General features: G+C 44.1%; 1 protein-coding gene across 1 annotated transcript in view; it reads right to left on the bottom strand.

Moving 5' to 3' along the window:
- ASTN2 (astrotactin 2) overlaps positions 1-27624 on the bottom strand; it is a 1033755-nt gene that overhangs the window by 332404 nt on the left and 673727 nt on the right. The window contains exon 13 of the mRNA XM_052644759.1: positions 23366-23554. Within this exon, the coding sequence (XP_052500719.1) occupies positions 23366-23554 (189 nt within the window). The remainder of the gene's footprint in view (positions 1-23365; positions 23555-27624) is intronic.

A 27624-nucleotide genomic window follows, 5' to 3' on the forward strand; every position in this document is an offset into this window, starting at 1 on the left:
CAATGCAGGAGTCGTAAGAGAGGCAGGTTCGATCCCTGGGTCGGGAAGATCCCTAGAGTAGGAAATGGCAACCCATGTCAGTATTCTTGCCTGGAAAATTCCATGGACGGTGCAGCCTGGTGGGCTACAGTACATAGGATTGCAAAAAGTTGGACACGACTGAAGATGCATGCATGCACGCACGTCCTTTTAAAAGGTGATGAAGCCAATTGTACTTCGTACATAGACTCAGTTAAGATCTGAGCCCAGGCACCTTCATTCCACTCCCCAGGCTCTTAACCACTCCGCTACATGCACTAGTAATATTATCTGTGACCTCAGTTTAGACTAGCATTTCTGGGAAGTGGTGCAGGAGAAATCAAATGAGAAAAGCGTGGAGAAGCAATTGGAAAGGGAGAGAGTGGAGGCTACATGCTATATGTCTCTATCAAGCTTGAGATAGCTTGTCCTTCCAGAGGGGGAGGGAGAGACTACGTTGTAACTCAAGAGGGGCTTCGAAGCGAGTCCCGGGCAGAGCATCAGAAGCATCTCGTGAATCAGGACAAGCCCGGCTGTCGTTCCAGGTTTCACCCATGGGTCTTCTAGTAATGATGACCCTTTGTTGCCCTCACCACCACTGTGAGCTGTTTTATTTACCTCTGTAAATATTATGCTAGGACTTTGTGCAGAGCTTTACTGCAACACACAGTTGCTAAATAATACCTACAGGATGAGTGTCAAGTGCTCCATAATGGAATCACACACTGCCCAGAATTGCATTTTATAGAGAAGACAGGTCAGCTGTCCGGGACTGCCCACCAAGCAGTTAGCCTAACCGTCTGGGTCCTGGAATGCCGGGGACATGGAGAGGGGACTGTGATAGCCAGAAACATAAATGTAGTCGGTGCTGAAAAGCAAAGTACAGATTTGCATACAGGGAACGACTGAACCCGAGTCTAAGCAGGGCGCAGGATCAAAGCTGGGGACTTGAGTGGGTGTGCAGGGTCATCTTAGCGTAGACTGGATGCTGGGCCTGAAAATCAGAGCCAGGGAGCGAACGCCACATGCCGGCAATATCCTGGCAATTCGCATCGGTTCAGAAGCCCCAGCAGAGAAAATAGTCTTACGAGTGCGGAGAAAATGAAGGTTTTTAGCTCCAGTGGGGTGGGTTTTATTAGAACTGTTATTAGACTGTTATACAAAAAGCTCATTAGAAACTCATCGGGGCTCTCACAAAGTGCTGCCCATTTTTAATCACTGCCTTCCTTTTGATTCCTCCACGGGTTTCCTGATGCCATCTGAACACTGGATCTGTTAAAGGTGTGGAGAGAGGGACAGTTTCCGGCTCACTTGTCATTGGAATCCAGGGCCAAACACCTGCAGGTCGTGTCCCACATAGTGTTGAAGGGAAGAAGGGGACCTGGCAGGTGGGAAACTGTAGCAGGTGCTTTGACATATAGTATTTTATATTACAACATTCAGAGGAAGCAGAGAATCTGAAATGTCAAGTGGCTTTTACAAGGTCACACAGCTCCCCTGTGGCAGAACCAGCATTCAAACCCCAGTTGGTCTAACTGCAAAGCTTCTGCTTTTTCTGGGGCTTCATGCTGCCCCCCAGCAATGGGGTAGCTTTTTTTTAAAATATATGCTGGTGGTGCTGGTTTAGTTGCTAAGTCATGTCCAACTCTTGCTGTCCCATGAACTGTAGCCAGCCAGGCTCCTTTGTCCATGAGATTTCCCAGGCAAGAACAATGGAGTGGGTTACCATTTCCTTTTCCATGAGGGTTGCTTCTGTAAAAGGAGGGGTTCCTCATTTCAGGTTGGCAACCTAGGATGTGCAGAAGGGAGAGGAGAGGTCAGGAGGAGAGAGGGTGGAGAAAAAGGATCATTTCACGTCAGTTTCAGCCTCAAAGATCACTCTCCAGCTGTCAGCTGAGCCCACAATCACTGCGGAGCTTTATTAAGGAGCAGAAGTCACAGAAGAGTGAGGTGACAGGTTTAAAATTAACTTGCCAAACTCCCCATCAGTACTGTGACAGTCCCCAAGAACCAGTTCAGCGACCCAGCGTGCCAACTTGACAATATTAACATAACTTTGTCCGAACAAAAGCTTCCCCCGTGTCTTTTCAAGAAAAAGTAATTTGGGGGAGACAGGCATTCTTTGCCTTTTCTGGCACCTCTGTGACAGGTCCCTTTGGGCCAACCCAGGAGTGCACATTCCATAAACTTTCATTCTCCTTCCATCTTTCTGGGGTCTGCCACCCGCGGCATGATGGCAAAGACAGGCAGAGAGGTGCTTCCCCCCTTTAGGGACCTACTAAGTGAATGCAGACCAGGAAAGAGACCCTCACACTCCTGCTACTTTCTGAAGTCCAGCTTGAATTCCCTTGAATTCCCTTTAGCCTTTCTATTTGGAGCGACATGCTCCCTGTACCAGCTCTCCTCAGCGCACCAGTCTATCCCCTTCTTTCCTGTCACCTAATTACCTCTTACTCACCCTTCGCATCTCATCTCAAACATTACTCCCTGAGGAACATCCACCTGGACTCCAAACACCCCGTGTGGGTTCTAGATGTTTGTTCAAGGTACACCCTGACTTCCAAACATCACACTGCACAACTCACTTGATTGAATTTCACTTGAATAAGCACCTTCCTTTTGTTACCTATGAACTCAGTAGGCAGAGTGACTCTATGGTTTATCATTTAACCCAGGTGACTTTTGTCCAGGGACAAATGCTAAAGAAGACAGGACTCTAGGAGAAAAGGCATGGACTAGAATCATCCTAGTCAAACTGGGAGGTACGGTCACCCTCTGAACACGGGCATACGCTGCCCCTGTCTGGCTTTCTCTGTATCTCCATCACTTAAGACAGTGATGAAAATGTATCAAGTGCAGGACACCTGTTCAGTGAATGAATGAAATGGTTTCTTTTTTTAAAACGAGCCCTAATGACAGAACCTTTTCTGACTTACTTTCTTCCTCTCTTCCTTTCCTTTCCTCCCTTCCTTTTTTCTTCCCCCTCTCCCCACTTTTTTTTTTCCTTTTCTTTTCTCCTGCCTTCCAAGTTGTTAATCACTTCCTATGCATTACGCTCTGTTTTTTTGATATCACTGGGCATACAAATAAACATGGTTTCTGCCTTGAGGGTGAGAAGGAAAAACAAGTAGCCAGTACTGAGTATCTACCGTGGATCAGTTGATTTAAAGGCCACATATTATTTACCACCTGACCAATCAGGCAGTTAATATAACCACTTTGTACAAGCAAGCACAATAAAGTTCAGAGAGGTCAGGCGACCTGTGCAAGCTCACACAGCTCAGGGTCCCCGACTTTCCTGGTACCAGGATTTCGTGGAAGACAGTTTTTCCATGGACTGGGGGGTGGGGGGGTGGTTTTAGAATGATTCAAGTGCATTACATTCATTGTACACTTTATTTCTATTATATCAGCTCCACCTCACATTATCAGGCATTTGATCCCAGAGATTGAGGACCCATGATGTAGCTAATGGCAACAGAGGTGGAATTCAGTTCCAGGTCTGCCTGAGTCCAAAGCCACAGTCTCATCAGTCAGCCTCAGCTTCACCAAAGGCAACGGAAATATAAAGGAACATATTTTATATATATATATATATATATATATATATATATATATATATATATATGGAAATATAAAGGAAATATAAAGGGTGTAATGCATCATGACTGAGGGAAGTTTCCAGTCCTGGGTGGGCAAGAAAGCTACTCTGACCCACAAATCGCATATACTCTATCCACAGACAAAATCAACACGTAAGTTACAGCTACCACTTGCTGAGACCTTAGGCATGTAGACACTTTGCCAAGCCTTGGCGACTTACCAAGGCTTTCCTGGTGGCTCAGCTGCTAAAGAACTCACCTGCCAGTGCAGGAGACACAAGAGATGTGGGTTCAATCCCTGGGTCGGGAAGATGCCCTGGAGAAGGAAATGGCAACCCACTCCAGTATTACTGCCTGGAAAATCCCACCGACAGAGGCACCTGGCAGGCTATACTCCTTGGGGTTGCAAAGAGTTAGAAATGACTGCGTGCACACGCACACACGCTCAGGGACTTACTATGAACATTCAATAATGATTCTGGGTCTCATTTTAATAGGTCTCATTTCTAGGTTTCATTTCAAGAATCACAGAAATATGAATTTAATTTGGATTTCTACAAGTATGTCAGAGGAAAAAGAGTACAAGGACCAGACCTATGATTTTTTTTTTTTTTTTGCATTTTCTCATACAAGGAAACTAAGACTGTTTAAATAATAAAAACCACATTGCAGAGAGCTAGGATTTGAATCCATTTCTACTTGACCCCAAAGCTTATGTCACCACCCTTCCTTCCCCGCTTGCCTGCTGAATAATGCATTGTAAACCCATCAGTGGGGCAGAGCAAATTCGTCACCACCACTTTCTAAGCTCTGTTGCCTCAGTGCCTTTATATGCAGAACGGATGTAACGTTGGTTCATCTTCATAAACTCGTGAGGATTAAAGAAGATACAACATTTGAGGCACTTCACAGAGTATCTGACCCACAGATACATGCTCAGTAAATAGCAATTATTATCATCATTAATATTATTAGGCAGCATTGAATTATTGACTAAGATAATTTGATGGTCGATCACACACATAATATCCTGCACTGTTAGTTATCTTTTAATGTGGCTGTTTTTATAACATTCTCCGTCTCCCCGACTGCCACCCCCGTCAAGTCCCTCAGCCTGGCACAGTGCTACGGAGGCAGTGAAGTGTGTGGCTCTGTGGTGGAAGGGATGGGGTAGATGAATATTTGAGTTTGGGTTTAAAGCCAGACTGCCTACATCCCAATCCGGGCTCCACCCTTTGCAAGCTGGATGACATTAAGAAAACGAGTGTCACGTCTTTAAGTCACACTGTTGTAAGAACTGAGTGGGTTTAAATAGGCAGAGCTAATCCTGGCTTCTCCTTGTTTGTTACTGGGGACTCGTCCCTAGCCTCCTGTGTTGAAGGCTCTTTAACCCTCTGACCTTCAAGTACGGGAGCCCCTGGGCTAGGGGCTCAGGTCTTTCCCGTCTATCTCCTCCCTGGTGAACTTGTTCCTCTTATTTCTTTTATGCCATCTACAGGCTAAATAATCTACGACATGTGTTTCAAATCTGATCTCTCTTCTGCTGGACTGGCTTCCTGACATCTTAATGAGGATGTATATTAGACATAACCAGATGGCTGAAGCAGGGGGATGAATGAAGAGAGAAAGCATTAGTCATTCAGTCGAGTCTGATTCTTTGTGACCCCGTGGACTGTAACCCGCCAGGCTCCTGTGTCCACGGAATTCTCCAGGCAAGAATGCTAGAGTGGGCAGCCATTCCCTTTTCCTGGAGATCTTCCTGACCCAGGGATCAAAACTGGGTCTCCCTCATTGCAGGCAGATTCTTTACCTTCTGAGATGCCAGGGAAGCCCCAGGTGATGAGTCCCTAGGGTTTTACTACACTACTCTCTACAGTTATAAACGTCAGGAATCTTCCACAATCGAGCTCATTGTTTAACGTGGTCACAGATAAATTTCTATTTTTACTCCCCTCCCTTGTGCCTGCTCCCACCATCCTGTCGCCATCAACGGCTCCTCCTTCTGTCCAGCTGCTCAAGCTAGAAGCAGGGAGCCAGCCTGCGCCCCTCCTTCCTCTCCCTCATCAGTACACCCGATGGTGCTACATTGAGGATACACCCAGCATCTGCCCACCTCTCACCATGTGGACACCTACCACCAGGCTCCACTGCCTTTTACCTGGGCCAGTGCAAAAGCCCTGGAACTGCTTTCCGTGCTTCCACCCTGCCCGCCAAAGTCGATTCTTCACACCCCAGATGGAGTGGTCTTTTAAAAATGTGAGTGATATTATAGCCCACTTCTGCTCAAACCATGTGTGGGCTTCTTTCTCTTCTCGCTCAGAGTAAAATCCAAAGTACTGGCCCCATGTGACTCATAGGGCCCTGTACAAATCGCCACACTGCCCCTCTTGACATCCATTCCCTTCTTATTTATAGCCCTTTCCCCCACCACTCGCCCGCTCTCTCACCACTTTCCATTCGCCTCTGGGCTCCTTTTTGTTCACGGAATGTGTGAAGGGTCTGTGAACTCGCTGTGCCCTCTGCCTGGAAGCTTGTCCATATACATCTGCAAGACTGACCACCTCACTTGTTAAGATCTGTGCATGAATGTCACCTTATCTAAAGAGGCCTTCCCTGTCCAGCCTGCATTAAGTAGAATCCCCTGCCTAGCACACCCCAGCCTCCTGCTCCTGCTTCCTCCAGAGTGGATACACTTGACATAACCTATATTTATTTGTTGGTTATCTCCCACACTAGACTGTCACTCACGAGGGCAGGGGTTTGTTTGTCTGTTTTCACTGCTTTAATGTGTTGTGTTGGGTTCTGCTATACAACACAGTGAATCAGGTATGCATACGCACACCTCCCATCTGAATCCCCCTCTCTCCCTACCCACCATCGCACCCGTCTAGGTCACCACAGAGCACCCAGCTGAGCTCTCTGTACTCGACAGCAAGTTCCTACTAGCTGGCTGCTTTACACAGGGTAGAGTATACATGTCAATCCCAACTGGTAAGGGATTAAAAGTCAAAATATTCAATTAGCTCATGCAGCTTAATATCAAAAGAAGAAGCAACCTAATTAAAAAGTGTGCAGAAGCCCTAAATAGACATTTCTCCAAAGAAGACATAGATGTCCAAGAGTCACATAAAAAGATGATCAACATCACTAATTATTAGAGAAATGCAGACTAAAATGACAATGAGGTTATCACCTCACACCAGTCAGAATGGCCATCATCAAAAAATCTACAAACAGTAAATGCTGGAGAGGGTGTGGAGAAGAGGAGACCTCCCTGCACTGTTGGCGGGAATATAAACTGAAACAGTCACTGTGGAAAACAGTATGGAGATTCTTCAAAAACCTAAAAACAGAACGACCATATGACCCAACAATCCCACTCCTGGTCACACACCCTGAGAAAACCGTAATTCAAAAAGACACATGCACCCCAGTGTTCCCTGCCGCACTATTTACAATGCCCAAACCATGGAATCAACCTAAATGTCCATCAGCAGATGAATGGATAAAGAAAATGTGGTATGTGGACACGAGGGCAGGGTTTTTAATGCATTTTGTTCTGTTGAGTTCTGGTTCCCTAGAACCATAAGTGGCATGTGACAGGTATTTAATTGTTAATGGAATGAATAGGTGGTGTTTTTGATGGAATGAAGATACAGTGGTACCTGGTGGAGGGTAAACGCTGTCAGTTCAGTTCAGTTCAGTCGCTCAGTCGTGTCCGACTCTTTGCGACCCCATGAACCGCAGCACGCCAGGGCTCCCTGTTCATCACCAACTCCCGGAGTTCACTCAGACTCACGTCCATAGAGTCAGTGATGCCATCCAGCCATCTCATCCTCTGTTGTCCCCTTCTCCTCCTGCCCCCAATCCCTCCCAGCATCAGAGTCTTTTCCAATGAGTCAACTCTTCGCATGAGGTGGCCAAAGTACTCAAGTTTCAGCTTTAGCATCATTCCTTCCAAAGAAATCCCAGGGCTGATCTCCTTATTACTATTAATAATAATAGGTCTTGCTATTACTGTTACTACTACCACTGAGGTTACTTTTATTCAAGGATCAGGTTCCTTGTATTTCTTATCTTAGTTTTCTCACAGCAACACAATGAGGTGGAAGGATGCTTATTTTACATATGAAGAGATTAGGCCAAGAAAGGCGGCAGCACCTGCCTCACCTGTGTGAGGCCCAACAGCCCGGGAAGTGGAATCACGCACCTTCACAGCCCAGGTTTCCCCATCTCCCTGGGGTCCTAGTTTTTCCACAGTGGTGTGGTATTCACCAGTGGGATCCCAACCCCCAACATTAGAATGTTCTTTGTGTTACTGCTGAAAAATGTATTTCCTGTGGAGAGATCTTTAAGAAATATAACTAAGTTGGGAGGATGCGTAAAAAACAATATATTTTATGTATCTTTTGTGACAGGAAAGGGAGAATGGTATTTAATCTTATTTGTTTGAATTTATATAAAGAAACACTGGAAAAATACCCAAGAAACTAATAATAGTGAGGAGGAGGTAGCAGAAAACGAATAGAGAGAAACATGGAAAGGAATACCATTCCTCACTGGATTTTTTTTTTTTTTAATTTTTACATTTTGTGTTGGTTTCTGTTATGCAGCAATATAAATCAGCCATAATTATAGGTACGTCGCTGCCCCTTTGAGCCTCCCTCCCTTCCCCCCAGCTCATCCCTCTAGGTCATCACAGAGCCCTAGACTGGACTCCCTGTGGATGTCTTTTATATTGCTTTTATTCTTGAACTTTGTAAAAGTAATGCCTGTTAAAAAAAATCAGTTAAAACAATGAGCCTGCCCAACTGTCACAGCCAAGAGGAGCCTAAGGAGACAAACAACTAAAGCTAAGGCGATGGCTAAGCTGGTTTAAAGTCTGCCCAGCTTGGTCAAACTTCAGGCAGGCTGCTTCTTCAGGTCTGGGTCCCTGACTTTCCTTCTTTTAGAGCATTTCCTTCAGAGGACTCATCACTGTAAATTCCTTCTCTGCCCTGTGATATGTAAATCTTTTAAAAAAGCCTCTTGCCTGTTTTATAACCCAGGAATGTCTTTCTCAAGGATCTGGGAGTCATCTCCTTGAACGTAATCATCAATGAAAAGAGCAGAGGAACAGAGCTGCAAATTCAGAAACCACTGCACTGTGTGAAGGCCGAGCCCCCTGGTCCCCCTCGCCCTGAAGCCCTTCAGGACTTCTCTACTCCCCCTTCCTCAGCTTTGCTTCAATGGAACCGAGTCGAGACCTCCCTCCCTTGATTGCAACAGCTTCAAATAAAGTCTTCCTCGACGGACACTGTCCAGCACAAGTTTGCTCTGAGGGAGCACTAGACGAGATCCTGGATCAGGGAAAAAAAAAACTAAAGCAATCTGAATCTGATCTCATTCAAGGTTATGCAAAAGGGGTGACAAGTCTGAACTCCATTTCACTGAAACAAAGAGCAGGCAACTTTTTAAGGCTGGGGTGAGTGAGTAGAAAGGTATTGGGGGACTTCAGTGGAACATGGACAAATGGGATGTGCCCCACCCAGCACAATGACTCCTGAATTTGCAACGTATGTCTCTGCTTTCTTCATTGACGATTCTATTTCACAGAGATGGATCCCAGCCCCTTGAGAAAGGAAAAAGTTAACAAGCACAGACTTAGGATAATACCAAGGAAAAGTACATTCTTTTCCCCTTTACACTAATGTTCAACTCTGGGAGTCTTGTTCAGCATGCATCTCCAGAATCTAGCACATAGTAAGTACTCAATGTATATTAATTGATTGAATCACAGGGCTGAAGGAGAATGCAATTGCAGCTTAGTTTAATTTCAAGCTGAGTTTCTACCTTCTTTGCAAGTACAGCTGCAAGATGCTGGTATGGCTTCTGGGCTTATATCTTTCCAGTGACTGGGTCCTCAATAACTGCTTGGAAGTAGTTTGTTAATTAACAGAAAACTGGAAAGGTGTCCCTTGGTGTAGCTTTAGTTCTCTCAGCTATGAGATGGCAAGGGAGACCAATCCCTCTATCCTTTCTGTTTCCTCTGACTCCGGAAAGCATTCAAAACAAGCTAAAGAGCTTCAAGGTCAAAGCATTAGGACATTCACAGTGGGGGGATGGAGAGGTGGCTGGCTGATTCAAGGTTAAGGTTCTTTCAAAGTGGTTAGGGATACACTGAATTAACCAGTACTGGGGTACCCAAATGCCTGCATGATAAGCTCCTGGCATGTGCCTGCTAATTAATTGCCCACTTAATGGGCTTCTCGGAGGATCTTATGAGACATAAAAATAAATGCTCATTTTGGACTCTTAAAAGCCACCTTTGAGGTGTTTCACTACATTATCATTAATAGTAATTTTTCAGTGGTGATTTTACATAAAACCCTAGCCACTGCCCTTGGAGCTTTCTGTATTAATTCACATCTAATAAACTGTGATCGTATCGTTCATTGAATTGTTACTAAATACATTTCTATTCAGGGCATCTCCCTGAGATGGAAATATTTCCCTAAAAATTAATTTTCTTGATTCACATGCGTAGGCTTATTAATGTGAGCTTAGAATAGACTTACTTTTGCATTTCGCTGGAAGGAATACAAAAAAAAAGGAATGCTGGTGAATTTGCATCTCACATGATCTCCAATGTGCCAGGATGCACACTCCAGCACATAATTTTGGAGTAAGTGGTATCTCATAGATGCTCAGATTCATGTTAGGAAAATGTCACTAACATTTGCACACGTCTCTACACTTTGCAGAGCATTTTAACCTGGCTTTTCTCATCACCTCTCCCTCCCCACCATAATTCTCCTGTGGGATTGGCATTATTATGTTCCCTGATTTAGTGGTGAGCAGTCTGGGCTCAGAAAGGTTAGAAGACCCTGCAGAGTCTTACAGCCAGTAACGGCCCCATTACTGTGGTGCTTAAATAACCCTTCCTGATCGAAGGCCCATTGTTCATCATGGCTTCTTTCTACTGTCCTGTCCCGCACCCTCTTCATGATCCACCTTGATGTTCATGTCTGCTGATGTTCTGCACTTTTACTTGCCTGGAACACTCTCCCACATAGCTCACTGTTCATCACATCCTCCAGGTTTCAGCTAGCATCTCTGTCAGGAAGGCTTCCCTGCTGCTTAGGACACCAAGGCTGGGCCAGCCATCCATTTACATCAGAGTAGGGACCTGGCCTAGCTCTGTCTTTTCATCCCCCACACATAACTCATCAGAGGTGTCCTTTAATGAAAACCTATTAAATAACAAATCAGAGTGGTAAAGCCAGGACTGCAATCTCTGACCTCAAGAGCATTCCTGTGGTGACACCCCATTCCCTCACGTAATTAGCAGAATGACAATAACAATAACAAATGACTTCTGAAGTGTGATTTCTTCAGAGAGTAATATACAGGCATTGCCTTAGCATAATGCAAATATAGTGCATTTTCAGTGCTGTGGACTCCATTAATTAAGGATGTATAATGCTTGGCCAGGGGCTGGGCTGGCTTGTACCTTTGGAGTGTTTATTTATAAAAGAGATTGCTAAGCACATTAGTACATTAGCAGTGTAAACAAGATCACTGGGGAAATGGCAGAAGATACTTAAGAGAACAAACTGCCTGGAGTCACTTTGGAAGCACCCATTATGAACAAACAATCACTGTGCTAATTACAATTGCTCTGCTAATTACAATTACTGTGCTAATTACAATCTATCCTTATCTGCTCCGAAGCTTCCCTACCGACTTTTCCTTATGAGTACTCAGACCAGCCTGAGTTACTGTCTGCCTTTGAGTGTGATGAAACTGGCTCCTTTGCCTCAGGGGTCCCAATAAGTATCCCCTTCCAAGAAAAAAAGACTGTAGTCAGGGATTTTGAAAGATAAAAACAAAACCAAAAGGAGGGGGAGGTTGAGTAGAAAACTGGAAAGAGAAGTGAAATGGACCTGGCTGTTTTAGCACCTTTTGCAGACAAGAGATGTATCTTCAGGGTAGTTGGAGAATTCAAAATACGCTGTGTATAATTTGTTTTCCTCATAAAATGACCACGCGTGATATATTTAGAGATGTGAACAGTGACAATAAAATGCTTTTAAAAATAAAGCAGCTATTCTTCTTTCTTCTCTTTCTATAATTAGGGACGGAGATTGGAGAGGCCTTGTTTAAAAATGGATTGCAATTCCCAGCTCCCCACAAAAATAAATAAATAAAAAGCATCTTCCACTAGGTCTTAATTTTACTATTCTCTTTCTGTCCCCAGTGAAACTAATGAGTGTTGACAGTATGAGATTTTGGTCTCAGCACTTAAGAATAATAAAGCTTCACCCAGACTAATGTCCCTTCCCAAATGGATTTCTCACGGATTTTCAAGGAGTCTGCCTTCCACCTCTGATCTAATGCAAACTGTAGCTCAGCTCTCCACTGGAAAGTATTTCCCACGGCATCCGATGACGGCTGAAACTGTAGAGTGGGCAGATGGAGGGGACTCAGATGTGGGCACCCAACTGCAGCTTCAGGACACTGAAGACAAGATAAGTGCCTCCCCCACTGGTACTGATGCTCAGCATCCCTGTACCCATCAGTGAGCAGAGCCGACGAACGGGTGCAGAGAATGAATTAGGCTGCGTTATGCACTAGGGGCCTCCTGAATCGCAGGGCAGCACTGTCCACCCCGGCTGCCGCAAGTCCAGAGCCATCCCTGCACTTGGTCACTCTAGGGCGAGACTCCTTTGGGGCTCCATGGTGTCCCAGCACCATTGGTCTTGGGACTCAGTTGCTGCTTTCAAACAGGTAAATGGAGGGGCAGCCATCCTTCTCCAGCCTCAGGCCTAATCTGGCCTCACATTTAGCGTAAAGTCCAGTTTAACAGTCTGCTATTCAAACTGGTCCTCAGACCCAGAAGTTCATTTGCAATGCAGAGTCTCAGGCCTTCCCCACAACCCAACCAGAGCCTGTGTTTTAGCAGGGCCCCCTGGCATCTGTGTGCACGGAAGGGTTTGAGAAGCACTGGCACATTTCCTGTGCACTGAGTCCTGGCTCTAAGCAAACATATGGGAAAGTCCTATCTTTAGATGGAGGTTTTGTGTATAATGAAGATGATGAGTTTTTATTTGGTTTCCTGTTCTTTGAAGATCATATGGTTTCAGACCATCGGCACGTGGCACCGTGGAAGCCACAGCTCCCTTTTCTAAGCTTCAGTTTTCTCATGTAAAAAGCACAACAGGCAACCTGCTCTGTCCACGTGTGCCACAGGGGGAACATCTGCCTATGCCCCTCAGAAACCAGCTTCAGAAAGAAAAGAAGAAATAGCTTACAATATCAATCGTGCCTAAAGGCGTCGAGAAACATACCAGACGCGTGATGAGTTGAGAGGAGGCGGAGGAAATCAGAAAAGCTGGAAGGTGATCAAGACTGATAGAGGATCCAGTAGGGTTTACTGCTGAACCTTCGTTCTCTTGGGACGGACATCCTTTTCAGCTGGTCAACGCCAATTCTATGCCACTCATTAAATATTTTTAATATCACCCCAGAGGAGGTAGATAAACATAGTTCTGGAACTTTTGGATCTGGGCCCATGTTATCGAGTTCCACGTGGGGCACACATGAGGATCTCAATTTCACATTTCTGTTTATATGTATTTTACTGTAGGTCATTCAGATAGAAACAAAGGGGGCTATCCAGAGGACGGGGTGATACAGCACGTCGGCTAGATTATACCTTTGCAAAGCGTGGATAAATACCCCCTCAAGAAGGTGACCTTGGCTGCTGCCCCGTCTCACACTGCTGGCTGAGCTGTCTACCACCAACAGGCCCATGGAGCAAGCATGAAGGGCTACATTTCTATCTCTGTGCTGGGCATTTCACCAAAGCAATATATTCACCAAAACACCTGTAGAGGTTAGTTAGAAGAAGTTGGGAGGGTGACCATGACTCCAGTCCAGAGATGAGATCTGAAGGAATGCCCCAGAAAACATCTTCATCGACAGTATGGCTTTTGGAATTGCGGGGAAAGGAATGCAATTGAAAGAAGAGAAAACCACATTTATTGAAAGCCTACTGCATCTAGGACCTTGCTTATTAGCTTTTTAAATCCCTACTATAGGTCTTTTCACATGGTACTAGTAAGATTATGCTCAATATCCTTCAAGCTAGGCTTCAGCAGTATGTGAACTGAGAAATTCCAGATGTTCAACCTGGATTTAGAAAAGGCAGAGGAACCAGTGATCAAATTGCCAACATATGCTGGATCATAGAATAAGCAAGAGAATTCCAGAAAAAAAACACCTACTTCTGCTTCACTGACTATGCTAACGCCTTTGACTGTGGATCACAACAAACGGTGGAAAATTCTTAAAGAGATGGGAATACCAGACCACCAGACCTGTCTCCTGAGAAACCTGTATGCAGGTCAAGAAGCAACAGTTTAAAACGGACATGGAACAACAAACTGGTTTAGAATTGGGAAAGGAGTATGTCAAGGCTGTATATTGTCACCCTGCTTATTTAACTTATATGCAGAGTACATCATGTGAAATGCCAGGCTGGATGAAGCACAAATTGGAATCAATATTTCTGGGAGAAATATCAACAACTTCAGATATGCAGATGATACCACATTAATGGCAGAAAATGAAGAGGAACTAAAGAGCCTCTTGATGAAAGTGAAAGAGGAGAATGAAAAAGCTGGCTTAACAACTGAACAACAAATAGCTCTTTGAGGATATCTTGGGGGTAAAACCCACTTTCCCTGTTGAAGATCTTGCAGTTCAGAGAGATTAAGAAATAAGTCCAAAGTCACACAGCCAGGAAATGGCAGGTGTGGGACTCGGATCCTGTTCCTTCTCGTGGTGGCACCCTGACACCTTGTGTTGAATCACAGCCAAGAATGGGATCACGTGCCTGCAGAACTGTGCACGCAAGGATGGCATTTGCCCAAGACTCCTCTTTAGTTATTGACTTGGCCACTTGCTGTGACACCACGGTCCTCCGCATCTGCTTAGAATAGGAACAAAACAGGGGTCAATCTCATTTAATCATCACAGTATCACCAGGAAGTGGGTCTTGTTATTATTCCTAATGTAGAGATGAGAAAGGTGAGCTTAATGAACTAATGCACACAAGGTCAGACCACTGACAAGAGGCAAGTTAGGGCTCAGACTCTAGAACCTGGCATCTTAGATATGCAGCCATGAAATTAAGATGCTTGTTCCTTGAAAGGAAAGCTATGACAAAACTAGACAGCATTAAAAAGCCAAGACATCACTTTGCTGACAAAGGTCCACATAGTCAAAGTTATGGGTTTTCCAGTAGCCATGTACAGATGTGGGAGTTGGACCCTAAGAAGACTCTGCAATGAAGAACTGATGCTTTTGAATTAGGGTGCTGGAGAAGACTCTTGAGAGTCCTTTGAACGGCAAGGAGATCAAACCAATCAATACTAAAGGAAATCAACCCTGAATATTCATTGGAAGGACTGATGCTGAAGCTGAAGCTCCAATACTTTGGCCACCTGATGCAAAGAGCTGATTCATTGGAAAAGACCCTGATGCTGGGAAAGATTGAGGGCAGGAGGAAAAGGGGGTGGCAGAGGATGAGATGGTTAGATAGCATCACTGACTCAATGGACATGAAGTTGAGCAAACTCTGAGAGATAGTGAAGGACAGGGAAGCCTGGTATGCTACGCTCCATGGGGTCACAGAGTTGGACACAACTTAGCAACTAAATAACAACAGTATCCCCAGATTGGTAGATGATGTGAACCACCTTGGGATACAGTGGAAATTCATTTTCCCAGGTCCCTTATCTGGGGAAAAAAAATTGATTGGTGGGTCTCAGAACAGCGCAAGGTGATTCTTATGATCAGAGGAGTAGGAAAGGTTTCACTAGCTAGGAAGCTGAGTAAAATAAAGTGTTATATGCTAGGTCAGAAGACCTCAGTCTTCATCTGAGCTCTGCCCTCTCCTTAATATACAGAAGGGACAACAGGAATCAGAAGGAGAGAATGGCCAAGAGTGATTACCAGGAAGTGGCAGAACAGGAATGAAGACCTTGTCACCTAAGGTACACCCGACATGTCGGGCCTGACTCCTGCAGGTGATGTTAGTAAACCTTAGAAAAATGGGGACACCCAAAGGAGATGCTTCACAGCCAGCTGAGGAATGAGGACCCCAGGGAAAACAGCCCCTGGGACTCTTGTGATTCAGCCTCCAAGTTCTGTCCCTCAGTCCACTTCCAAGATCTCACCATCAATCCCCCAGAGAAGAGAGCACATAGCTGTGTCTCCAGGTGGCCATTTGAAGATTTCACCAAGAGCTAGAATGTTACTAAATAGAGAGGCTTGGGAATGTCCTTGAAAATCAAAAGCTATGCTACTTTCAATTGATAATTTCTCTACTACCTGCCTCCTTTGCGTTTTTTTTTTTTTTTTTTTTCTTTTTACAATAAGATTGTGGTATATTACAAAACACTCAGGCCTAAGAGTGCAGAAAAACAGCTTCCAGGCCTGGCTCTGCTGTTAATTCTTTACGGAGCCGTGGCCTTGGTGTTACCATCTGTACAGTGGAGGAGGTGGATGCTATATACCTAAATCTTGCGAGTGAATGCAGAGAAGCCCAAGAGACTGGGGGTTGGAGGCCTGGCTTATTCATTCACTAGTTATATGTGATTTTAGGTAATTCACTTAAATTCCCTCAGGCACCTCACTGACAAATGGAGGGGTTTATACAAACTGTTCTCCAAACTTCTCCCATCGATAAAGTCTCTGGTTCCCTGTGAACTGAATGAAGAAAACTGGCAAGGGAACAGAAGTCTAATCACAGTTCTGTATCCTGGGAGTCTGGGAGGCAGCACTGCGGAGTGGGCTTTGTGGTTGGACCCACATGCTGTCAGTTTAGCTGCGTGACGACCAGGCTAGGTAGCCTAACATCTCTGAACCTCAGTGTGGGGAACAGTGTTGATGTCCCACATATTTCTGGGTCTCTCCACCATGACCATAAGACTTAAGGTGCCCAGTGGACTGTGAGCAGAATGTGCCCTCTAGGAGGCAGTAGGGAAGCCAAGTTCCATCCCCACTCTGATAGCATTCATGGAAGCACGTGAAGATACTGTTCTGTCAGTCCAGATTCCCAAACACCAGAATGAGCACGACTGCTGTGATTCTCTCCAGGGCGTGCGGCATGAGCAACACACAGACTTTTCTGTGATGCCTCTGAGGTTTTGAAATCATGTGTTACCAAGACACAGTATAACGCAGTCTGACTGACATATTCTTTTTTTTTTTTTGTAAAACCAAGTTGTCAAGAGCTACTTTGCAACAGGTCTTGGAAAGATTAAGTGAGAAAACATAGAGTATGTAATATAGGACCTAGCAAGTGAAAAAGCACCCACATGATTAAAGGGTAGGAAACGGGGAAGGATCAAGAGCAGCGTGTACAGGTAACCATGTCCCAGAAGGCAGCAGAGAAACCGTAGCTTTGGAGCCACTTAATAAGATGTGACTCAGGACCTTCAGCGGGGGAACAAGTGGGTGCCACAAGTGAAAGCCAGCTTTCCTCAAATCTTTTAAGAGAATCCTTCTGCTTCACCAGGCGTGGGTTGGTGGTGCTTCATCCTGAATGCCATATCGTACCCAAATTGTCATCTTATTCATCTGTACAGCATGCATGTCTGATAAGCAATCCAGACTGGAAACAGCCTTTCTAGTAAAGCTTTCATGAGCTCCTCACACTCTTTGGAGGTCATTTGGGAAGGTCTATGAGCCAGTGTTTGCAGCTGGCAGAACCATCTTCTTTTTGATGAGGCATTTGCAAAATGTACCATCGTGTTCGCTCAGCCCCCATTCCCAAAGCACTGTCTCCTCGCTGCAACTTCTGAGACTCCAGCCTCAGTAATAGTCCTTGACTGATGTTTATCTAAATTTCTGCCATCTATAACCAAAGTTGACCTTTCTTTATAATAAAAATGAGGCGGAATGAATACCGATGGGAGAGAAGAGGGAAGTAAAATACAAACCAACAAACCAAGGAAACAACAAACACCGCCCACCTCCTACGAGTGCATCTCATTCCCACAGTCTCTGCTAGGACCTTCCTGATCGAGAGTTAAGAGAAGGGAATTCTAGGTGAGCCTGCATGGGTCATTAAGACCAACAGAGTTCACCAGAAGGCATTAGAAACAGCGAGGCTTAGCATCACTTTCTGAGTTTGGGGGCAATTCAGAGGTGAGATATTTGACTTTTCACATTTCCTCAGAACTTGGCATTTTACCAAAGGCTTTTATGTGCTTTCATAACCCATCTGAACCCGATTCCTAATCCAGAGCTCTCTCTTAACACCATCCAGACTCTTAAAACAACACTTACTGCCTCCTGGGAGTAAATGATATTGTGACTTTAGTCTGTCCTTCTTTTCTCTATCCTTTCAGGTCTCTCCCTTAAGGCTTTCATCTTTCATGCCTCCCTAACTCCTTCACCTTTCACCATTTAACTACTCATCTCTTTAGCCCTTGTTAATCCTCTGTATCTCTTTAACCCTTTCTGTGCCTTAGCCCCTCCTTCTGTCACTCTGATTCCCACTAAATTATCTCCTCCATCCTCTCTCTGCATGACTCTGCTTTGTCCCTCCGCCTGCTTCTCCTTATCACTCTCACCCAACTTCATCCTCCCACATAGTGGATGATTCCTGGACTTGTCAGGGTCCTAAACTCTCCACATGCTCCTCTCCCAGAGATCAGCTGAATCCTACATGCAACAACCTAGGAGGTGGCTAGGAAGGGGGTCAGGATCCTGCAGAATCACGTCTATGGAAGTGGGGTTTGCCTAAGATTCCTCCTTCATTATGAGTCTGGCAGCCCCCAAAGGCACCCACGTCCTCACTAGAAGCAGTCCTCTGCTAGAAGCAGAGTGAAGCAGGTGGCCCTTCTTACCACGTGCTAACATGGGGACATGAAGAAGTGACCTACGTCACTTGTAACAGAACCAGAGGTCAGGAGAACAGTGGTTTGGGAGTCACAGACTCAAACTTTCAGTCTCAGAAGGGCCCCAAATCATGACAAAGTGAAGTTGCCCAGTCGTTTCCGACTCTTTGTGACCCCATGGACTGTAGCCCATGGGATTTTCCAGGCAAGAGTACTGGAGTGGGTTGTCATTTCCTTCTCCAATCATGCCAAGCATTGGGTAAATAATATCCATCCCTGGGCCTCAGTTTCCCCAGCTACACGATAAGGGGTGAGCATCTGTTGATCTTTAAGAACTTGCCCAGTTCAGAAACTTGAAACGCAACACTTCTGTAAAGCAGAAATTGAGGTGTGCTTTCAGAGATTCGAGAGAGGACCTGAGAAACAGACCTGCCTCCTGTCAGCAGTTGCTGGGTGTGGGCATCCGGGGTGGGGGGGGGGGGGCGGAGGGGTGGGGGTACAAAGCCGCACTGCGACTGCCACAGGGCAGAGTCTGCAACTGGGAGAGAGTTTGAAATCGCAGGCCAGGCCAGGCAGCTGTCAGGAAATGGGACATATGGTAAGACAACTGGGGGGCGCCTGCTGGTTACTCTGGAGGGCTGGACCGGAGATTACTTGAAGGAGGGAGGGAAGGAGGAAGGGCAGGAAAGAAATGACAACAACCTTTCGTGCTGAAAAACCGTACAGGCCTGCCTTCTGGAACTTGAAGGACAAAGGAGCTGCAGCTCTCCCTTATCTGGGGCTCAGGAAAGGAGACTTTTGAAAGAGATAAATTTAGACTCACTAGAAGCCACTCACCTTCCCACAGAGGGAAGTCAATCGCCTTAGCATGGGGCTCCAAGTGGCGACATGGTCTGGGGACAGAAATAATTGCAAAGAAAGTTTAACTGAAGCCAAGGATGAGTGAGCTGAAGTGAAATGGGCGATTCTAATATAATGGGAGTCTAGGGAGTTCCCTAAATCTGGAGTTTGTTGTCAAAAGAGAAGAGTGTGATCTGTTTACTATACTCCCTTCCACCAGCAAATCAGGGTGGACTGGCCCTAGCTATTCAGGGAAAACGCAAGACTGAAGGGAACAACACAGAGTATTTGAGGCAGAAGGAAGACTCCTGATGGGGCTAAAATTCCGTGTGAGCCCAGAAACTCCCAGATCAGCCTTCAAGGAGCAAAGCTCTCTCTTATCAACCAGTCTATTGATAGGGGGAAGGCAAGCTTGCTGGATAATCAGGAGATCTGAGTTCAAAGGCCAGTTCTAAAATGACTTGCCTTCGGACCTTAGCCAAGGCCCTTCCCCACATGCAAATGAGATCCTGAGATTCCACGATACCCCTTCAGGATCCAGTACCTTACTTCCCAATATGTGTCCTTCATTTAGACCAAGCTAATCTTCACCCTTGACAGTGGAAACTCGTGGATTTGATCATGTATCACATGCCAGTCACTCTGATGGTTGCTATGAGAAATCAAACTACATAAAACAAGCAATGTGCCCATATCACAGTGGGATGCACGCACCCCTCACTCTCTCCAACTAAATTAGATCCCACTGTTAATTGATTTCCTGGAACACTGTATCTTTACTTCATAATACCTGCTACAAATTAAGATTCTTCATATCACAGTGACTGGGATATGGTAAACCACTGTTAAAAGATGAGGCAGAAAGACTCTGCTGGCCATGGAGAGGGCTGGATTTTGGAGCTGGGTCAATCCGGAGATTTGCTTTCCTATCTCTCCCTCTCCTCTCATTTATCAATATATCCAGGCTTCTGCATGTTCCTTCCTGGACAGGAAAAGGACTATAGCTCTTCTCCCTCCCAGGAAGCACTATTCTTTGTCATCACTTCAAACTTCAGTTCATAAGCCTTGTCCTTAATGAAGCCCTTTGTTATTCCTTCTAATTTCTTTTGAAAGTCTTCAGATGGGAACTCTGAAAGCCACTGGCATTCCCTGGAACATATCTTTGCAAATCCAATTTTCACATATTTGTTTTCTAATTGAGTGGGTGTCTTCTAGCACATTTGTAGATTCCTTTCTTGAAGGTGAGGGGCAGTTGATTTTTTCCTTTCGATTCCAGGCAGCATTATTCTACCCAGCATCATGCTCAACACAGGGTTTCATAGACTATTGAAACGATAGAAAATCTAGATTCTAGAATCTCAGAATTCAGTAGCTCATCCAGATTGCCCTTAAATATCTCTCAGGGTTTTTCTGATCAAGTGTCATCCATCTTGGCTTGAGCATCTGGGTGGTAGAAAGAACATTACTAGGAGCTGGAGAACTCAGTTCTGCATTAAGTTGTTGTGAGACTACCCATCACTTCTATCCTTGACTCCTCCCTCAACCTCACCCTTTGCCTGCAACTGCTCCCCAGCCTTTGTCCATTATCCCTCTCAACTATATCCCCAAATCTCCTTTCTCAATTTTGCTCCCATCATCCTGGCTTGAAGCTGCTAACGTTCTCACGTGGCTTCTGTAACAGACACCTAGTCGACCCCATTCTGCTGTCTCCCTTTCCACTCTCATTGCAATCTACTCCCCGCACAGCTACCCTAAGGTTGAAAAAATGCAATGCAATCATGACATACCCCCCTTATTTATCCATTTAAGAGTTTCCCTCTTTGCAGTTAGAATAAAGCCTTAGCCTCCCATGATCTGCCATTGCTTACCACTCTGCCTTCACCTCCCACTACTCTTCCCCTACTTTCTCAGCTTCAACCACACCAGATTCTTCATTTCCTGAAGTCAGTCAATTCCTTTCCCTCTTAGAACATCTGTCTCTGCTTGAAAACTTTTCCAGTGTTAACCCCCACTCATCTTCCAGGTGTTAGTTAAATAACACTTCCCGTGGAAACTAGACTGTGAGCCTTCTTATCGCTTTCTAATCCAATAGTTGCACCCACCCCTCACTCTCTCTAACTAAATTAGATCCCACTGTTAACTGATTTCCTGGAACACTGTATATTTACTTCATAATACCTGCTACAAATTAAGTACTTAAGTTTGCATGCCACACACACACACACACACACACACACACACACACACTGTATCTAAACACCACAAAGTCTAAAGCCATTCTTATGTCATCTCTCATTGTGTTCCAAGTAACCAACATGGTAGGTGGGACACTGCACGTGACAGCTACACAGGGGAATAGTTCAGGGAATTTACATTTTCATTCTGGTTCTATAAAATGGGAAGTGATGTGATATGCTGGATTAGAAGATGAGACCAGGGCTGGGGAGTCAGTCAGATATACATCTGAATCCTTACTTTCCCTCTCACTAGATGGTGACCTTGAGACAGTCGGTTTACCCCTCTGTAATTGAAAATCTGCAACTGCAAAATGGAGGCCATGGTATCTCAAAGGGTTTTAATTGTGAAGCGGTAATTGCACCATCCTGGCTCTTTAACTTTCCATAAGGGGGATTTGGGAAAGTCACTTAACGCTGCCACTTCTTCTCTGTATAAAGAGGATGATAACAGCCTCTACTTCACAGGGCCCTTGTGAGGAGGACATAAATCAGTGGATGGAAGGTGCTTAGAATGCCCACAGCATACACTAAATTAATGTTTGTGGCTATCGTTCTTATTAAATACTTAGTAAAGAGCTCGACACACAGTGTGTGTCAGTCGCTCAGTTATGTCCAACTCTTTGCCACCCCATGGACTGTAGCCCACCAGGCTCCACTGCCCATAAGATTCTCCAGGCAGGGATACTGGAGTGGGTTGCCATGTCCTACTCCAAGACATACAGCATTTCTTAATGAATAGTAGCTAGTATCACCGCTCCTACAATCAACAATTATTAACTATTTGGCAGGATGAGGATGATTCTGATGTTGATGTTTCTTACCAGTTCTGGCTTCCGTTGACATGACCACAAATGATAGGTGAAGCTTTCCTTGTGATAATATCCTATTACATTTTTATGCAAAACTGTCTAAAAGTACACAGATATTTTTTAAAAAGATAAACATTTCTTACATATGGAACAGTTCCCAGTTCCTCTCGTGCTATCATCTTATGGCTTTCAGATTTTGAGGCATGAATAAATCCCACTGAAGGCCTCGCATCTCCAGACAGAACAGCCCCAGTTCCTTCAACTCTCCAGGAAGACTTTCCCAATTAGACTGCATGTTTAATCTTCACATAATTTGTACAACCCAGTTGCTTTCCTGTTTATTCTCATATAGGAGTACTCTCATCTTTTAATTTCACATGTATGTCTGTATTTATTAACAAGGAAAGAGGTATTTGACATACCAATGAGAAAAAAATAGCAATTTCTAAACAGCTTTCCTGAGAGTTGGCATGTTTGTGTGTTTGTGTACTCACTGACATACAGATAGAGAAAGAGAGAGAGGTGTTTCAAGAATGTTCAAGAAAATATTAATTCTGGCTATTTCTGGGTGATGGGAATTTTATTTTCTACTTCATTAAATGTCTTTATTTTTGAACTGCTTGAATAGCCTACATAAGATACTTACTTTTTAATAGACGGAAAGATTAATTACATTAAAAATTCCATTAACTATAGTTATAGGATGATTTAAGATTGAAATTAAAATATGTGGAGAGTTAGAAAATGGAAGGATGGGGTAGACAAAGGCTTTGGTCAGTGGAAAAGGAACTCCAGAGAATAGACTTTGCTGACTTCTAACACTTTGTGCATAGGCACTTGTGAGTCTAGGGCGATGCTGACCAGTACACCAGACCTCTATCCCATGGTGCCCATGGCTTCCTCCCCCTGCCCAGATTTTGGGTCAGCGACTTGACCAGGGAAGTGCAGGTGTCTGCCCCCCATACCTAAAAGTCATCTGGAAGACTTGGCCTTGGTTCACATGCTGGGTCCGGTTGTTGTAACCATGCAGCATCTCTCCAAAGAGGGTGTCGTTGAACTTGGAGTCAGGCTTGAGGCACTTGGGGCCCTCGCAGACATCTGAGAGCATGAGGCAGGACTTTCCATCAGGAGCCAGCTTGTACTCCTCCACACAGCTGCATGATAAAACAGGGCCAAGAGTTAGCTTGCACGCTGGATGCCCCTATTGGGAGTGACCTAAAACCCAGGCCTCTTTTGCCGCAAAACAGGTCAGAGTTTTAGGAATGGAAACAGCTATGCTGGCTGGAATCTATCTAGGGCACAGGTGTCTAGAGAGAAGAACATTAATCCTGCAAATTGGTAAATTCAAGGAAAGTCATTTGTGACACTTTGGAGGAGTCGAGGGGGACTCCAGAGAGCACATCCACACACAAAGCAAATTTAAAAACTGTTTTCCATGAATACACAAACCTTAAAAAGCATGACAGACCAATTTGCAGGGAATTATCAACTAGTTTCTCAAATCAGAATCTATTCCCAGTGCATCTGTCGGCCAAGGTTGAAGACTGTAGCAAAAACAAGGATTTCCTTGCCCTTGTTGAGCAAAGGTGATAGTTCCAGGACCATGGACAGCACACAGAGCAGCCGCCACAACTTCTGTTCAATTAGCAAAGTTAGCAGCCTTTGCTGACTTCTAACCACCTAATCCTGACAGCAGAAGGGCCCTTGGTATGCCTTTGAAACTGGGATGGGCTCGTTGGTGGCCCAAACGGGCATCTGAATAGGGCGTGGAAAAAATATTTGCAATTTGGGGTGTTTATAGAGTGGAAAATAAATCTCTTAGAGAGATTGGGAAATTCTCTGAGTATCTACCTACCCACAGTCCTTCTCTGGGCACTCTGTGTAGGGTGAACATCCTAAGACATACAAGAAAACAGGCTGCCTGACTGAAGGCAGATTAAAGAGGCAGCTTTGTCCCTTGCACTGTGTGTGAAGCCAGGCAAGTCATTTTACTTCTTTGTTTTCTAGTTTCCTCATCTGTAAAAGGAGGTTAACTCTGCTATCCTACATTACTTCACTAGGCTGCTGTGAGGTTCCATAACACACTGACTGCATAAACAGAAACTGCAGTATACTTAACAAAATAATTACAGAGAGGTTGTACTGGAGAAGGAAATGGCAATCCACTCCAGTGTTCTTGCCTGGAGAATCCCAGGGATGGGGGAGCCTTGTGGGCTTCTGTCTATGGGGTCGCACAGAGTCAGACATGACTGAAGTGACTTAGCAGCAGCAGCAGTAATGGTGGTGATGGTGATATTTACTTATTGAGCATATGCTATTAACTAGGCACTTTGTAAGTTTATTTTATCACCATGAAAAAGGTAGCATCATCATTCCTGCTTTACAGAGGAACAAAATGAGGAGCCAAAACATAAAGCAAGTCACACCATAAGTCAAAGGTGGCATTCAAAATCAGGTCTGTTCAGCAACAAAGTCATCTTTTTCTCTACTTGTCGTTTCCAAATCCAGTTGTTCCTCTTTGCATGGCATGACTCTGGTTAGGTTGTGCTGGCCTGACCCTGTTTAGGTTCTGCTGGTTGCAGGCAGCAGGAAGCAGACAGTCTCTTATCTGCCTCTCTTCCATGGGAGTGAGGATCTGTGGAATCTGACTGCAAAAAGACTCATGGGGAGAAGGGAGAGACTTGGTTTGAGAAGGAAGTATAGCCAGGATGCAGGAACCAGTGGCTGATGCTAGAGACATGGAACCCAGCTGAAGGCAGGAAGTAGGCAGGCAGAGCTGAAAACACAATCTACGATCACTGCATTTGAAAAGTCAGGAATATCTTGTATTTGGTGCAAGCTGACACCCTGTCCTTGTCTTCCTCTAGCCCCTGGTGTATTGTGCGGATGTGCTGAGGGTTTTTCCACCATTTACATGCTCCTGCACAAAGTACAGTGGAAAGTTCTCAGAAGGAGACCTGTTCTGGTACCTCGGTCAAGCCTCTCCTGTCCTCATTTTGCATCTGCTAACATATGCAAGTCTCCCCTCATAAAGTTGCAGTACAGATAAAATGAGTTCTATAAATGTGCAGATACATGGTAAGGACTCATCAAAGTCTAGTTCCACACATTTATTCCAAAAGGTTCCTAGAAAATATGGGAAATGAGTTACTAGATAGATCTCACCCTCCTCTCTCTCTCTTACACACACACATACACAGATACAGCCATGAGTAAACTCATGGTTGTAAAAGATTAGATGTTATCAAAGCTTATAGAGTAAAACATAGAAGTTCTTAACTTCCCACTCCACACATATTCCTGTTCCAGTGGTCATCATTGTTAATAATTATATATTCTCATAGGATACTCTCAATGTATTTAAAGATAGACATAGTACATATTGTATTTTTATAATAGAAAATACCTTATATTTATTTACTATATCATATATTTTTAATATATATAACTTTTTCATAATAAACTCATAAACAGAATTACCCTATATGTTTTGTGAGATACACATTTGCACCTAATATAATTTCTTGGAGATCTTTTCAAATCAGTATCCATATAGATCTATCTTTTTTAATAACTCTTTGGCATTGCACAGTATAAATGTACCATAATGATTTTACCGAAAGTTTATGGATAGACATTTCATTTGTTTGTTTGTTAATGCTGTCATGATAAAGAATTTTATACATATGTCACTACACACCTTTGTGTTTCTATAAAACAGATACTTAAAAGAGTAATTGCTGGGTCAATGTTTTATGAATCTTAAAACTCTGATAGATCTACTAAATGACTGTCTGTAGAGGCATGACCTACCCCCCTACCACTGATGAATGAGAGAACGTGCTTTCCCACACCTTTCATGTCCATTACTGCCAGTCTGGGATGGCAACAGATACATCATTCTTGTTTGCGGCTTTGCATCTTCCTGATTACTGGTGGATCTCACCATATTTTCATGGCATGGCCGTGCATTTCTCATTCTGTACACTATCTATCTGTATGCCTCGACCATTTTTCTACTGTGAGACTCGTCTTTTTTTCTTATTGGCTTATACATGCTTGCATATATTCTCAATAGTTATCTTTCATCTTCCAAATATATTGAAATTTTCTTCCAGTCTGTACTTGCATTTCACTCTTGCTTTTGATGTCTTATAACCTCTTTATCCTGGTCTTTTATTGCTTTTGAATTTTGTGTGATGCTTACGGAGCCACCAGGATGAAAAAAACATTTTTCTCTACATTCTTCTAGTATTTATGTAGTTTTTCATCTTTGGTTATTTAATCTGTCTGGAATTTATTTTTGTGCATGGTGGGAGTGATTAGTTTAACTTAATTATTTTTTAAATGGGTAGATGACTATCTGAAGGAGGCATCCTTTCACTAAGTAGTTTTGAATGCCATTCTGTCATGTACTAAATCCCTATGTGTACTGTGTATACATGGTTGGAAATTTTATTTAATTATCTGTATATTCTCATAATAATGCTGTAGTAAATTAATAGAGCTTTATGGCATGGTTTGAATGTAGCAAAGTAAGTCTTCTCTTCATCAACCCTAATTTTCTATTTCAAAATTTCCTCACTGTTCCTACTCATTTTTCCCTTCAGATAAATTTTAGAGTTGGCTTGTCCAATTCCCATGTAAAACTTTATTGGAATTTTGTGTGGTTCCAAACTGAATTTGTAGACTACATGAGGTTATTCAGTCACTAAGTTTTGCCCAACTCTTTGCAACCCCATGAACTGCAGCTTGCCAGGCTTCCCTATCTTTCACTATTTCCCAGAGTTTGCTCAAACTCATGTCCATTGAGTCAGTAAGGCTATTCAACCATCTTGTCCTCTGTTATCCCCTTCTCCTCCTGCACTCAATCTTTCCCAGCATCAGGGTAGGGTCTTTTCCAATGAGTCACCTCTTCGCATCAAGTGGCCAAAATATTGGAGCTTCAACTTCAGCATCAGTCCTTCCAGTGAATATTCAGTGTTGATTTCCTTTAGATTGACTGGCTTGATCTCCTTGCCATCCAAGGGACTCTCAAGAGTCTTCTTCAGCACCAGAGTTCAAAAGCATCAATTCTTTGGCACTGAGTCTTCTTTATGGTCCAACTCTCACATGTGTACATGGCAACTGGTGAAACCATAGCTTAACTATATGGACTTTTGTCGGCAAAGTGATGTCTTTGTTTTTTAATACACTAAGTTTATCATAGCTTTCCTTCCAAGGA

Source organism: Budorcas taxicolor, chromosome 8 (genome assembly GCF_023091745.1).
Source record: "Budorcas taxicolor isolate Tak-1 chromosome 8, Takin1.1, whole genome shotgun sequence".
In the NCBI taxonomy this organism is placed as follows: Eukaryota; Metazoa; Chordata; class Mammalia; order Artiodactyla; family Bovidae; genus Budorcas; species Budorcas taxicolor.